Source organism: Bison bison, unplaced genomic scaffold (genome assembly GCF_000754665.1).
Source record: "Bison bison bison isolate TAMUID 2011002044 unplaced genomic scaffold, Bison_UMD1.0 scf7180017864525, whole genome shotgun sequence".
Taxonomy (NCBI): domain Eukaryota; kingdom Metazoa; phylum Chordata; class Mammalia; order Artiodactyla; family Bovidae; genus Bison; species Bison bison.
The window spans coordinates 5,910,678-5,924,741 of record NW_011495076.1 but is presented as its reverse complement, the minus strand read 5'-3'; the positions used below and the strand labels follow the sequence as shown (position 1 = coordinate 5,924,741).

The 14,064-nt window shown below is 38.3% G+C and overlaps 1 protein-coding gene across 1 annotated transcript in view; it reads left to right on the top strand.

The window, feature by feature from the left end:
- The window catches only part of IMMP2L (IMP2 inner mitochondrial membrane peptidase-like (S. cerevisiae)), a 960,253-nt gene extending 959,215 nt beyond the window's left edge, over positions 1–1,038 (top strand). The window contains exon 6 of the mRNA XM_010831176.1: positions 405–1,038. Coding sequence (XP_010829478.1) covers positions 405–530 — 126 coding nt within the window. The 3' untranslated portion in view covers positions 531–1,038. The remainder of the gene's footprint in view (positions 1–404) is intronic.
- Positions 1,039–14,064: the final 13,026 nt, after the last annotated feature.

The following is a 14,064-nucleotide window of genomic DNA, read 5'->3' as shown; positions in this document are numbered from 1 at the left end:
AAAAAAAAAAAGTTTCTCTGAGATACTGGGAGCTCTGGCAGAAACTCTGAGAATGTAAACCAGATTCATACTCACTGGGGTTTTTAGCCTCTAAAAGCAGGACTATTAAGCCCTAAAGCCAGCCTCTGTAGCTTGGTAGCTTTGTGACTTAAGGAAATGGCAGCCTACTCCGGTATTCTCTTATGCAAAAAAGGGGATAATATCAGTACCTACCTCAAATGGTTGTATTAAACATATTTACGTATATAAAGAACCTAGAAAAATCCCAATAAGTGTTTATTCTCTTAAGCATCATCTTTCCATGAAATATCAGACCTGGATCAAATTCTGCTTTTAAGATGTTAATGATGATCCTATATAAAAGAATATCTTTCTTGCTTTCTTTGTGTCTCTCTTGGGTTCAGGTTTCCCTAGGACTCCTGCATGCCCATGCTACACATATCCTGTGGCCTCCAAAGCGCTGGCAGAAATTAGAGTCTGTTCTTCCTCCAGAGCGCTTGCTGGTTCAGAGTGAAGAGGACTGCCTGTAAGGATCCCCCTAAGCTGCTGCCATGGAGAGGCACCACTGCCACCAATCACAGGAAGTGGGATGGAGAAGAACGACACTGAAAAGGGCAAAGCTTCTTGCAAGAAATATTTCTATCACATTAAGATGATCTGTATTATTAGAGTTTTAAAATATTAAACAGTGTTAAATGGCACCTGATTTTGTGTTAAATTGTAATGCTGTTTCATGTCCCCAAAATGCAGACTTTTGGAAATATGAAAATTTTATTCCCAAATGTCTCAAAGGGGATACATTTTGGATTTTTATGCATACATGTTCTATTCATTGTTAGATTTTGATTTTGGAGCTTTCTGCTGGAAGAATATGAAAACTAATATTTGATGAAAGTAGATAACTATTCATTTACTCTTAAGATGGAACATGAAGAAACATTAGGAATTACATTATAATTGACAGTATCTACAGTGCAGTGACTGCCAGCTAGGAAGAACAGCAAACTATGATGCAAAAATAAAACATTGATTTGTTCAGGTACTGTGTTGGGTGTTTATCACTAAACTGGTAATAGTCCATTAATAAAGAATATATTCTTTCTTTTGGAAGTAAAGAATTAAAATATTGGGGAACCGGGTCTCAGTATTTTTACACAACCAAATCTTTCTTACTGGCCCACTTTTAATCCAAAATTTCTTAGTGATCTCATGCCTATTCACACTGATGAGTAAACTTATTTTTCAATATTTGGCCACTATTTGGTAAAATGTTCTGAGTGAAATGGAAAAATCACTTCAACCAAGTCTGATTTTTTTTTCCTGTCCTAGTGATTTTTCAGTGCTCCTATCTATAGTTCTGAAATCACCTACTAAACAGGGGTGGGGGGGCAATACTGACAGGTTTTATAATTGTATAGCTAAGAAGGTAGATTCTCTTTATGCAAGCCTGCATTTATGAAACCTTTTTTTTTTTTTTTTTTTTTCCATTGGTTGGAGGTTTGTGCTTATGGGAACTACATCTCTAGATCAATCTCCTCTGTATGCCTGGTCTCATTTGCTTTTGTTTCATCAACAGATAAGATACCAAACAAGAATTAACCATCTTGCAAATGTGGATACAAACTCATTATTAGCTAGCAGAAACAGAAAGAGCAACCACAAAAAACATATGCATATTGAGAGCATATGTTACTAATAATAATTCATTAGCATCATAATAGCTAGTTCAGCACACATCAGTGAATACTTATACACTAAGATTGGTCAAAATTATCATTTAAAAAAAAAGATCTGCTTAATATCTCTTGATCAATCTGTATTATCCTTATGAGTTCTTCTTTTCTACTTCCCTCTCTTCCCCAATTTAAGCTTCACACTCTGGCCTTTAACTGCAAATTACCAAATTCTCATTGCTATTTCAAGGCTTGTAACTTTTTTCCCTTGGTAAAGTGCATCCCCTAGGATTATATGTAAAATATTGAGTGCATAAGAGTATTAACCCTTTAGTTGCTAGAGCATAGGAAAGTCCAGGGTCTATGGAAGATGGGACTGGGGGAGATAATGAGGCGAGACAAAGAACAAATAAAGGGGTACCTGGATTAGCTGCTACTTATCCTGCTATGGCTTCCCTGGTGGCTCAGATGGTAAAGTGTCTGCCTGCAATGTGGGAGACCTGGGTTTGATCCCTGGGTTGGGAAGATCCCCTGGAGAAGGAAATGGCAAACCACTCCAGTATTCTTGCTGGAAGATTCCATGGATGGAGGAGCATGGTAGGCTACAGTCCATGGGGTTGCAGAGAGTTGTATACAACTGAGCGACTTCACTTTCACTTTTCACTTTATCCTGCTATGGAAGAATTTGGTATTTTAACAGTTCAGCAAACTGTCAGCCTTATTACCTTATTGACTGACTATATCTTCCTATTCCAACTATTAACTCAAGATTGTAAATCTTAAGACAGGAGACAAATGCTCCTTCTGTTTACTTTTGTATTCTCAAACCATCTAGCATATAACCAACCGAGTTAATATGTGATGCTTGTTGAACAAGTCAGCTCATAAGCTACCTCCTCAAAGATGCAACTCTTGGCAGAGATTATAACTGTGTTACCTAGTATGTACTTTCATGAGTCCATCAATCACTCTAAATATTAAGAAGAAAGAGTTATTAACTGTCCACCACTCCCAGGGCACAGCAAGAAGTCATAGACCCAGGAGCCCAGTCTTTCTGTGAAAGAGGCTTATTAGCTTATATTCATAGCTATGATCCAAGGGGCAGGCTTCTAATTAAACACAAGTCTAAGAGGTGACTGTAATCCTTTCCAGAGACCTCAGAGGGCAGGTCCTATCTTTGCACTCTCCCTCTGTTACAGTCCAGAGCACCAGTATCTCCCAGAGAAGAACCTTACTCATGTCTGGTGCCCTTGTTTTTTGTGACTGCCACTCGTGGGACACCCTTTGAGCACCTGACTCTGGTGGCCAGCAGTGCTGGCATTCTTGTGTCCCACAGAACTAACAATTGGAGAGTCACTTCTTGGCTGATTGTCACCCCCGGGTAAGGCACAGATGGGTGCCTAAAATAGATGCCCACTCTTTCTGGAAAAGTGGCCCATTTGCTTGACCTGGAACTTTGGTCTGAGGTGCAGAGGTCTGGTTTGGCACACACCTAGGGGCCTTCTGAGGTAAGGACACCAGGATGGAGGTAGGTGGATGCCGTATCTGTGCTCTCCCTCTGCCTCATTCCAAGTTGCCAACATCTTCCAGAAGAAAGCTTGTATGACACTCTGATTTTTGTGACTGCCACACAAGAGACCCCTCTAGATTGCATGACTGGAGGACAGTAAGATTTACATTTGTGATCCCACAGGACTATATGCACTTACATACTTTAAAAGCTGCTGCATAAAGGCCTAGCTTCCAAACCACTTGAATCCAGGTGCTGACTGAGATCCTCCTCTCTGTTGATAGGTCTTGGCACATCCTCAGCTAGCAAGAGCCACTAAATATAAGACAGACTGCAGGGACAATCACAAAGGATTGAGGAGCAACCAAGCACTAAGGCAGAGCAGAACGATAAGGTGTATCTCCTTCACATGGCTGCTCCTTTAAGACTGGTAGCAATGGTTGTTTTATTTAGTGCATAGAAACATGGAGAGTCAAGGAAAATGAAGAAATAGGGATATATTCCAAATTAAAGAACAAAATAAAACCCGAGAAAAAGTCAATAATGAAACAGATAAATAATTTACCTAAAAAAGTTTTCAAAATAGTGGTAATAAAGATGGTCACCAAACATGGGAGAATAAATGACCACAGAACTTCAACAAAGAGGCAGAAAATATAAGAAAGTAAAGGAAAGAGAAGTCACAGAGCTAAATACAATAACTGAACTGAAAACTATACTAGAGGGATTCAATAGCAGACTAGATAGATGAAATAGAAGAAAGGATGAATGGAATTGAAAACAGAGCAGTGGAACTCACACAATCAGAGCAGCAAAAAGAATAAAGAATGAAAAAGTGTGAAGATAGTTGAAAGGGATTATGGGACATCAAGCAGACCAATGTTTACATTATAGGGGTCCTATAGATGACTTATTTGAACAATGGCTGAAAATTTTCCAAACCTGAGGAAGGAAACAGACAACCAGATGCAGGAAACCTAGAAGTTCCAAAAAAGATGAACCTAAAGCGACCAAAACATGTTATAATTAAACTATCAAAAGTAACGACGAGAAGAAAATCAAAGCAGCAAGAGATAAACAACATGGCATACAAGGGAAATCCTGCAAGATTGTTAGCAGGTGTTTCAACAGAAACTTTGTAGGCTAGAAGGATGTGACACAGTATACTTGAAATCCTGAAAGAAAACAAACAAAAACTTCCAACCAATAATATTCTACCTGGCAAAGTTGTTGAAAGAGTGGGAAAGAGTCTTCCATACCAGCAAATAGTAAAGGAGTTCATCAGCACTAAACCAACTTTATGAGAAAAGTTAAAGAGACTACTTTAATCTAAAATGAAATGGTACTAATTAGTAACAGGAAAACATAAAAGTATAAGTCTCAGAGTAAAGTTAAATATATAGTAAAATTCAGAATAATCTAATGTAAAGGTGGTAGATGAATCATTTATAAAGCTAGTATGAAGGTTAAAAGACAATGCTAAGAAAAATAACTACTAGCTACAATAATTAAAGGATACCCAAGATTAAAAAAGAATTGATGCTTTTGGATTGTGGTGCTAGAGAAGACTCTTGAGAGTCCCATGGATTACAAGGTATCAAACCAGGCAGTCCTAAAGGAAATCAACCATTGGAAGGACTGACACTGAAGAGGAAGCTCCAATACTTTGGCCACCTGATATGAAAAGCCAACTCATTGGAAAAGACCCTGATGCTGGGAAAGATTGAAGGCAAAAGGAGAAGAGGGCAGCAGAGGATGAGATAGTTAGATGGCATCACTGACTCAATGGACATGACTTTGAGCAAACTCCAGAAGATAATGAAGGACAAGGAAACCTGGCAGGCTGCAGTCCATGGGGCTGCAAAGAGTCAGACATGATTTAGCAACTGAACAACAATGAGACTGTCTATATTATCTAAATAAAATGTCTATACATCCAAAGCAATCTATAGATTTATTGCAATCCCTATGAAAGATGCATGAATGACATTTTTCACAGAACTAGAACAAATACTGCCAAAATGCGAAACCACAAAATATCCTGAATCGCCAAAGCAATCTTGAGAATAAAGAACAAAGCTGGAGGTTTCACACATCCTGACTTCACATTATACTCAAAGCTACAGTCATCAAAACAGTATGGTACTGGCACAAGAAGAGACACAGTAGAAATCCCAGAAATAAATCTATGCCCTTATGGTCAGTTGATCTATGACAGAGGCAAGAATATGCAATAGAGAAAAGACAATCTCTTCAATAAGTAGTACTGGGAAAACTGGACACTTACATGTAGATTGAAATTAGAAAATTTCTCCTACCAAATTTCAATGGCATTTCTCACAGAAATATACCAATCCTAAAGTCTACATAGAACCACAAAAGACACTGAATATCCAAAAGCAATCTTGAGAAAGTACAAAACTTAAGCCACCATCTTCCTTGACTTCAACTACTGGGTTGGCCAAAAAGATCATTTGGGTGCTTCCAAACTATCTTACAGAAAAGCCCAAATAAATGTTTTGGCCAACCCAATATATTATAAGGAGAGATAATACAGCAAGGAGATAAGAAAGCATTCTCAAGTGAACAATGCAAAGAAATAGAGGAAAAAAGAAAAATAGAATGGGAAAGACTAAAGGTCTTGTCTGGAAAATGAGAGATACCATGGGAACATTTCATGCAAGGATGGGCACACTAAAGGACAGAAATGGCATGGACCCAACAGAAGCAGAAGATATTAAGAAGAGGTGGCAAGAATACACAGAAGAACTATACAGAAGAGATCTTTATGACCTAGATAACCATGATGATCATTCACCTAGAGCCAGACATCTTAGAGTACAAGGTCAAGTGGGCCTTAGGAAGCATCACTATGAACAAAGCTAGTGGAGGTGATAGAAGTCCAGCTGAGTTATTTCAAATCCTAAGAGATTATGCTGTTAAAGTGCTGCACTCAATATGCCAACAAATTTGGAAAACTCAACAGTGGCCACAGGACTGGAAAAGGTCAGTTTTCATTCTAATCCCAAAGAAGAGCAGTGCCAAAGAATTTTCAAACTACTGCACAATTGCACTCATCTCACATGCTAGCAAGGTAATGCTCAAAATTCTCCAAGCTAGGCTTCATGAGTATGTGAACTGAGAATTTCCAGATATTCAAGCTGGATTTAGAAAAGACAGAGGAACCAGAGATCAAATTGCCAACATCCATTGGATCATAGAAAAAACAAGGGAATTCTAGAAATCATCTACTTCTGCTCCATTGACTATGTTAAAACTTTTGACTGTGTGGATTACAACAAGCTGTGGAAAATTCTTAAAGAAAGAGGAATACCAGAGCACCTTACCTGCCTCCCAAGAAACCTGTATGCAAGTGAAGAAGCAAGACATGTTAGAACCAGACATGGAACAATGGACTGGTTCAAAATTGTGAAAGGAGTACGTTGAAGCTCTATATTGTCACCTTGCTTATTTAACTTCTATACAGAGCACATCATGCGAAATGCTGGGCTGGATGATGCACAACCTGGAAACAAGATCAATAGCCTCAGATATGTAGATACTGCTGCTGCTGCTAAGTCGCTTCAGTTGTGTCTGACTCTGTGCCACCCCACAGACGGGTCTGATTCTTTGCCACCCCATAGATGGCAGCCCACCAGGATCCCTTGTCCCTGGGATTCTTCAGGCAAGAACACTGGAGTGGGTTGCTGTTTCCTTCTCCAATGCATGAAAGTGAAAAGTGAAAGTGAAGTCGCTCAGTTTCTGGAGTGGGGTGCCATTGCCTTCTCCAGATATGTAGATGACACCACTCTAATGGCAGAAAGTAAGGAAGAACTAAAGAACTTTTTGATGAAAGTGAAAGAGGAGAGTGACAAAGCTGGCTTAAAACTCGGCATTCAAAAAGCTAAAATCATGGAATCTGGTCCCATCATTTCATGGCACATAGGTGGGGAAACAATGGAAACAGTGACAGATGTTATTTCCTTGGGTTCCAAAATCACTATGGATGGTGACTGCAGGCATGAAATTAAAAGATGCTTGCTCCTTGGAAAAAAAGCTATGACAAACCTAGATGATATATTAAAAAGCAGAGATATCACAATGGTCTGTATAGTAAAAGCTGTGGTTTTCCCAGTAGTCATGTATGGATGTGAGAGTTGGACCATAAAGAAGGCTGAGCACCAAAGGATTGATGCTTTCAAACTGAGGTGCTAGAGAAGACTTTTGAGAGTCCCTTGGACAGGAAGGAGATCAAACCAGTTGATCCTAAAGGAAATCAACCTTGACTCTTCACTGAAAGGACTGATGCTGAAGCTGCAATACTCTGGCCACCTGATGCAAAGAGCTGACTCATTGGAAAAGACCCTGATGCTGGGAAAGACTGAAGGCAGGAAGAGAAGGGGGCGTCAGAGGACGAGATTTTTGGATGGCATCTTTGATTCAATCGATATGAGTTTGAGCAAACTCCAAGTGATAGTGAAGGACAGGGAATCCTGGCATCCTGCAGTCCATGGGGTCACAAAGAGTTGGACTGAGTGACCAAACAACAAATATAATACAAACTATAGTAATCAAAGCAGAATGGTCCTGGCATAGAAACAGACACATACATCAAAGGAACAAAATGGCCAAGAAATAAACCCATGCCTATGTCATCAATTAGTTAATGACCAAAGACCAAGGATATACAATAGAGAAAGGACAGTTTTTCAATAAATGTTAGGAAAAGTGGACAGCCACAGGAAAAAGAATGACCACCATCTTCCACCATACACAAAAAAATGTCTCAAAATAGATTAAAAACTTGAACACTTGAAATCATTAACTCCTAGAAGAAAACATAGGTGGCAAGCTCCTTGACATTGGTCTTGGTGATGATTTTTTGGAAGTGACACCAGAAGCAAAAGCAACAAAAGCAAAATAAGCATGTAGGACTACATTAAACTAAAAGCTTCTGCACAGCAAAGGAGACTTAGCAAAATCAACCTACCAAATGGGATGAAACATTGGCAAATCATATATCTTGTTAGGGCTTAATGTCCAGAACATATAAAAAAACTCATGAAACTCAATTGCTAAAGAAAAAAAAAAAAATCCAAAGCCTCTTGGACATTTTTCCAAAGGAGAGACATACATGACCAACAGTTACATAAAAAGACGTTCACATCACGCTCATCAGGGAAATGCAAATCAAAATCACAATGAGATATCACCTTACACCAGATAAAACATCTGCCAAAAAGAAAAGAAGAGGGAGGATATGGATAAAAGGGGACTCTTATGCACTGTTGGTGGGAATGTAAATTGGTACAGCCACTATGGAAAATATATAGACTTTCCTCAAATAATTAAAACTACCATATACTGTTGCTGTGTTAGTCACTCAGTCATGTCCGACTCTTTGCAACCCCATGGACCGTAGCCTATCAGGCTCCTCTGTCCATGGGATTCTCCAGGCAAGAATACTGGAGCGGGTTGCCATGCCCTTCTCCAGGGGATCTTCCTGACCCAGGGATCGAACTCAGGTCTCCTGCACTGCAGGCAGATTCTTTACCATATGAGCCACCAGGGAAGCCCATATAATCCAACAATTCCACTTCTGGGAATGTCATCTGAAGAGAACAAAAACACTAACTCAAAAAGATACATCCACCCCCATTTTTATTGCAGCCCTAACAGAGTAGCCAAGGCATAGATAGATACAACCTAAGTATCCAATGAAAGATGAACAAAGAGACATGGGATATATATCCAATGGAATAGTATTCAACCATTTAAAAAAAATGGAGATCTTGCTATTTATGACAACACAGACTTTGAGAACCTTATGCTAAGTGAAATAATTTATACAGAAAAAGACAAATATTGTATGATTTCTCTTATATATGAAAACCAAAAAAGGAAAAGAAAGAAGATGAAAAATAGAAGCTCACAGGTACAGAGAACAAATTGGTGGTGGCCAGAGGTGAAGGGGTGAGGCATAAAATGGGTAAAGGAGGTCAAAAGGCAGGAACTTTCAGCTGTAAGTCACGGGGATGTGATATATATAGCATGGTGACTCTGGTTAATTACACTGTGTTACATATACGAGCACTTCAGAGAATACAGCTTAGAAGTTACCACTAGGAAAAAACTATGTATGGTGATACATGTTAACTAGACTTACTGTGGTGATCATTTCATAATACATGGAAATATGGAATCATTGTGTTGCATACCTAAAGTCAAAATAATGCTATATGTCAATTATACCTCAATAAAAAAAATAATTTGGAGATACCCTTTTTCTACCTTGGGTTTTGATCTCTTAATATCTTAAATTCTCTCCTTTCCTGATGAATTCAAGAAGTGAAAGTGACTCCAGCTATAAATTTCTCACCAAAAGCTATTTTCCTGTACTACCCATTTTTCTCCTTAAACACATGAGAATAAACCTCTTAAAAATTTATATTTTAAAAGTCAGAAATCTCTCATGCATCTCTCTTACAACTGGCTTCCCATAAACAAAATCTTCAGCAATGTCCTTATTTTGTCAGATTTGCTTTCCTTCATTAGGATGGTAGAGGTTTTAAGTAGTTCACCAAAATAATTTTCCTCTTTTTCCTAGAAATAACACTAAGTTATGTTTTCCAGGTTTCCTGCAGTTAGTTATGACCAAGTTTCTGAGTTCTTGACAACTCAGATTATGACTAAAAATGATTTAATGCGTCTGGCACATAAAACCTCTCATGGGCTCCTCTAGGCTCGTCCCATGTCTCCAGTGGGAAGCTAATGATTATAAGACCTTAAAGGTTAAGAGAAACATGTGATGGAAAATGTGAGAGTCCCTGAGTGACCACCTGAATAAAAGCCAACACAACTGAAACATTTTCCCTGGACTATCAGTTGAGCAAGAAACACATTTCTATTCTGTAAATTCATTGAGATGTTGAAGTCTGTTAGCACAACTAACATAGGTTAATTAATAGAGATTCCTATAGAGAAAGAATAAAATGGTTAGATAGCATCACTCACTCAGTGGGCCTGAATTTGAACAAACTCCAGGAGATAGTGAAGGATGGAAGAGCCTGGCATGCTGCAGACCAGGCAGTTGCAGAGTCGGACACAACCTAGTAACTGAACAATCACACAGAGGAGGACTCCTTAGTATAGCTTAAAGGACTGTCTTTGGGTTAGCTCTTCTTTGAGCCAAGACTATTACCTCTGTCTTTTAAAGGTTAAGATCTCTATTTCTAAAATTTGATAACAAACTTCATATGCATTTCAGTATCAAAATCAACTGATTACTTATTTTTTGATCTTCAAGTAGACAAGACACCATTATGAACCATTCTAATATATACAGATTATAGAATGGAAATGTTCACCTGGCAGAGCAAAATGGGAAGGTTATTAAATTCACTCGGGAAAATACATCAAATTCAGGAGGAATTTGTTATGTTAAATAGTTTTCATGATAAGATTCAATTTGGGCTTTTAGTTTGATCTTACTGACGTTTAATTTGAAGCTACAGTAATTTTTCATTACATTAAATGCTTTAAATCACAAGATTAGCAAGTCTCTAATCAGTTCTACTAACAGGGTGGTATCCAATCCCCAGTTGCAAAGAGTCCAAATCCACCCACAAAGAACCTGAAGACCTAACAAGAGGGTTCATCTCCAAACACAACAAGCAAGGGCTGACAAGCAGGAGGTCCCACTGACCTGCTCCAACACAGGTCTCTACGCTACTCTTTTCAGTCTTCTCACAACATGTATATCCTCTATTTTGGGTGAAACATTACTTCTATGAAGAGCATGGGAGCCTTCGGCATACATATTTTCCCCTCGGATCATTCTAACCCCACTGACCCTTTTTGCAAGAATAAAACATTTCTCACCAATTTTCTCCTATTCCTATAATTCTGCAGTCTTTATACAAAGCTTTGCTCTCTCTGGGCGATGTCATGGATTTTTAAAAAAATGCTGTCCAGATTCAAAATCTCAATATGTTTCTATCCCTTTCCCACTATATTTATCTAGTTCATCCATTCATCTTCTTTGAAGATTAATTTATATTTTCCCGTTCAGAATGATGTTACATCTTTTCCTAATGCTCACCCTGAACTAACGACTTTACTTCCAATTTAGAGAATATATAAAGAATAAGAAAAGGACTTCAGCATCTTGCCAGAACCATGTCTAAGAGGGCTATGTGTACCTGTATCCATGTATTCTGCTTCCTGACTGCTGATAAACCCATTTAAATGCAACTTTCCATTTCAGAAAGTTGAATCCATGACTAGGAAGATAAGTTTGAAAATATATTCAGACTGCAGTACAAATTGGTTTAAAAATGTATGTGTAAGAGTTCTCATAAGTCCACTCTTTGTTAGACCCAAGCCCTTTTTCCTACTTGAGGAAATTACTATAGTAATTGACCCCTGTCTCTACATTACCACTTTTTCTTTTCTCGCCATCACTCCCATCAGCGTGTCAGTATGCTGTCATTTCTCCCACCTCACAACCCTTTCCCTTGACACATGCCCCCTTTTTATTCCAGTCACTCCCTTGCATGCCTTATTTCTATATAAATCAGCTCCTCAAAAGAATTGCCTACACTCTGTCTCAAATCCATTCAAGCATTGACACCACCACTCAACTAGAACTTTTTGTGTCAGGGTTACCAGAGACCTCTAATATACCAAAGTCAACTCCTTCAGTTCAGTTCAGTTCAGTCGTTCAGTCATGTCCGACTCTTTGCAACCCCATGGACTGCAGCACACCAGGCCTCCCTATCCATCACCAATTCCTGGAGCTTACTCAAACTGAAGTCCATCAACTGGGTGATACCATCCAACCGTCTCATCCTCTGTCATCCCCTTCTCCTCCTGCCTTCAATCTTTCCCAGCATCACGGTCTTTTCAAATGAGTCAGTTCTCCACATCAGGTGGCCCAAGTATTGGAGTTTCAGCTTCAGTATCAGTCTTTCCAATGAATATTCAGGACTGACCTCCTTTAGGATGGACTGGTTGGATCTCCTTGCAGTCCAAGGGACTTTCAAGAGTCTTCTCCAACACCACAGTTCAAAAGCATCAATTCTTCAGTGCTCAGCTTTATTTATGGTCCAACTCTCACATCCATACATGACTACTGGACAAACCATAGCTTTGACTAGAAAGCTAGTCAAAGTATTGTTGACAAAGTAACGTCTCTGCTTTTTAATATGCTGTCTAGGTTGGTCATAACTTTTCTTCCAAGGAGCAAGCATCTTTTAATTTCATGGCTGCAGTCACCATCTGCAGTGATTTTGGAGCCCCCCAACATAAAGTCTATCAACTCCTTAGCCTTCATTTTATTGACCTTTCAACGACATTTGATATTGCTTTCTACTCTTTCCCTTAGATTTTATTCACTTGCCTCCTGGGGAGTGACTATTTCTTGGTGTCCCTGTAGTTCACGAATAATTCCTACTCAGTAGCCTTGGTTCTTTCTCAATGTATATTAGCATACTCTAGGGATATTTCAGCCTCTTTTATCTACAGTCATTCCACTCATGATTACTGAGCCTTGGGGAGAGGAAGCTTTCTGTCCAGAATGCTCTGAACCCTGGAGCCATATGAGAATCAAAACTAGATAAATATTGCATTGCAAGTAGTGTCTCCTGCTCCATTGATTACCTTTTTCTTTTGTTGATTATTTCCTTTCCTCTGCAGAAACTTTGTAGTTTGATGTCCCACTTGCTTTTTAACTTGATTATGATAATCATTTCACAATGGATATCAATTTATAACATTGTACACCTTAACTGTATACAATGTTTATCAGTTATACATTAATGAAGCTGGAAAAAAAATGAAGATATGGCTTTCACTTTTCAAAACTAGCTGTGAGTATCAAAATCCCCTGGGAAATATTCTCAAATCTTATTTCCAGAGAAAAGTTCATTCCAAAATATTCATTGAATGAAGAAACGTGAATTTCCTACTATATTTTTAAAATTTTAATTAAATGTAAGCACCAAGCACCACTGACTTAGTTAGTAAGCTATATTTTTTGTGGAATAGATAAATGAGCCTAATTCTATATCCACTCCTACCAACCATCAATATAATGACAATGGTGATAGATGTATTGTGACTATGTAGGAGGGTCTAATTATTTTTAGGATATATGTGGAAGTATATCAGGTAAAAGTATTTTACAAAAATGTTCCATTTGTCAAATAAGGGAGGGGCATATTGGGACCTATTACATCATTCTTTCAATTGTTCTACAGGTTTGAAAATTTTCAACTTTTTAAAAATGAGAAAAGGATATAAGAATAGTAAGGATAAAGCAATGGCTCTCCACTTAACTGCTTTCCTTCTATATCTTCCTTGAAAAACGTGTAAATAAAACCAGGACAATGCTGTTGCAATTTATTTCAGTACAACCTCAGTGCTGTTTATTTAGGGATTAGTTTATATTTTGGCTTTTTCTCCTCTTTTTATAACAATAAGTCTTTCCAAGTACTTTCATATATCACCTGCAAGAAAAATCAAAAGAGGAAACAGAAACAGCAATTCATCATGAAAGAAAAAAAATTTTTTTTTTAAAGCTTCTAGTATGCTTACTATTCATGACTGTATTTGAAATCAATATTTTACTCTCTCCTCTGGCCTGGTTGCCATTCATTTGTTTTGTGGGTGGTTTGGGGCAGGTCGGGTCTTAGAATTTACATCCAAAGAACACAGTAGTGAGTAGAAACTGAGAAGAGAAAAAGTAAAAGAATGTGGGAGAAGAGTAACAGATTGAGAAGTATAGTCAGAAGGAAAGTGAGCGATTTTGGCAATTTGTGGGGCTATAAGAAGTCTTTTTTGAGACTACAAATCATCCCTTCACTCATAAGACCTCTGTCT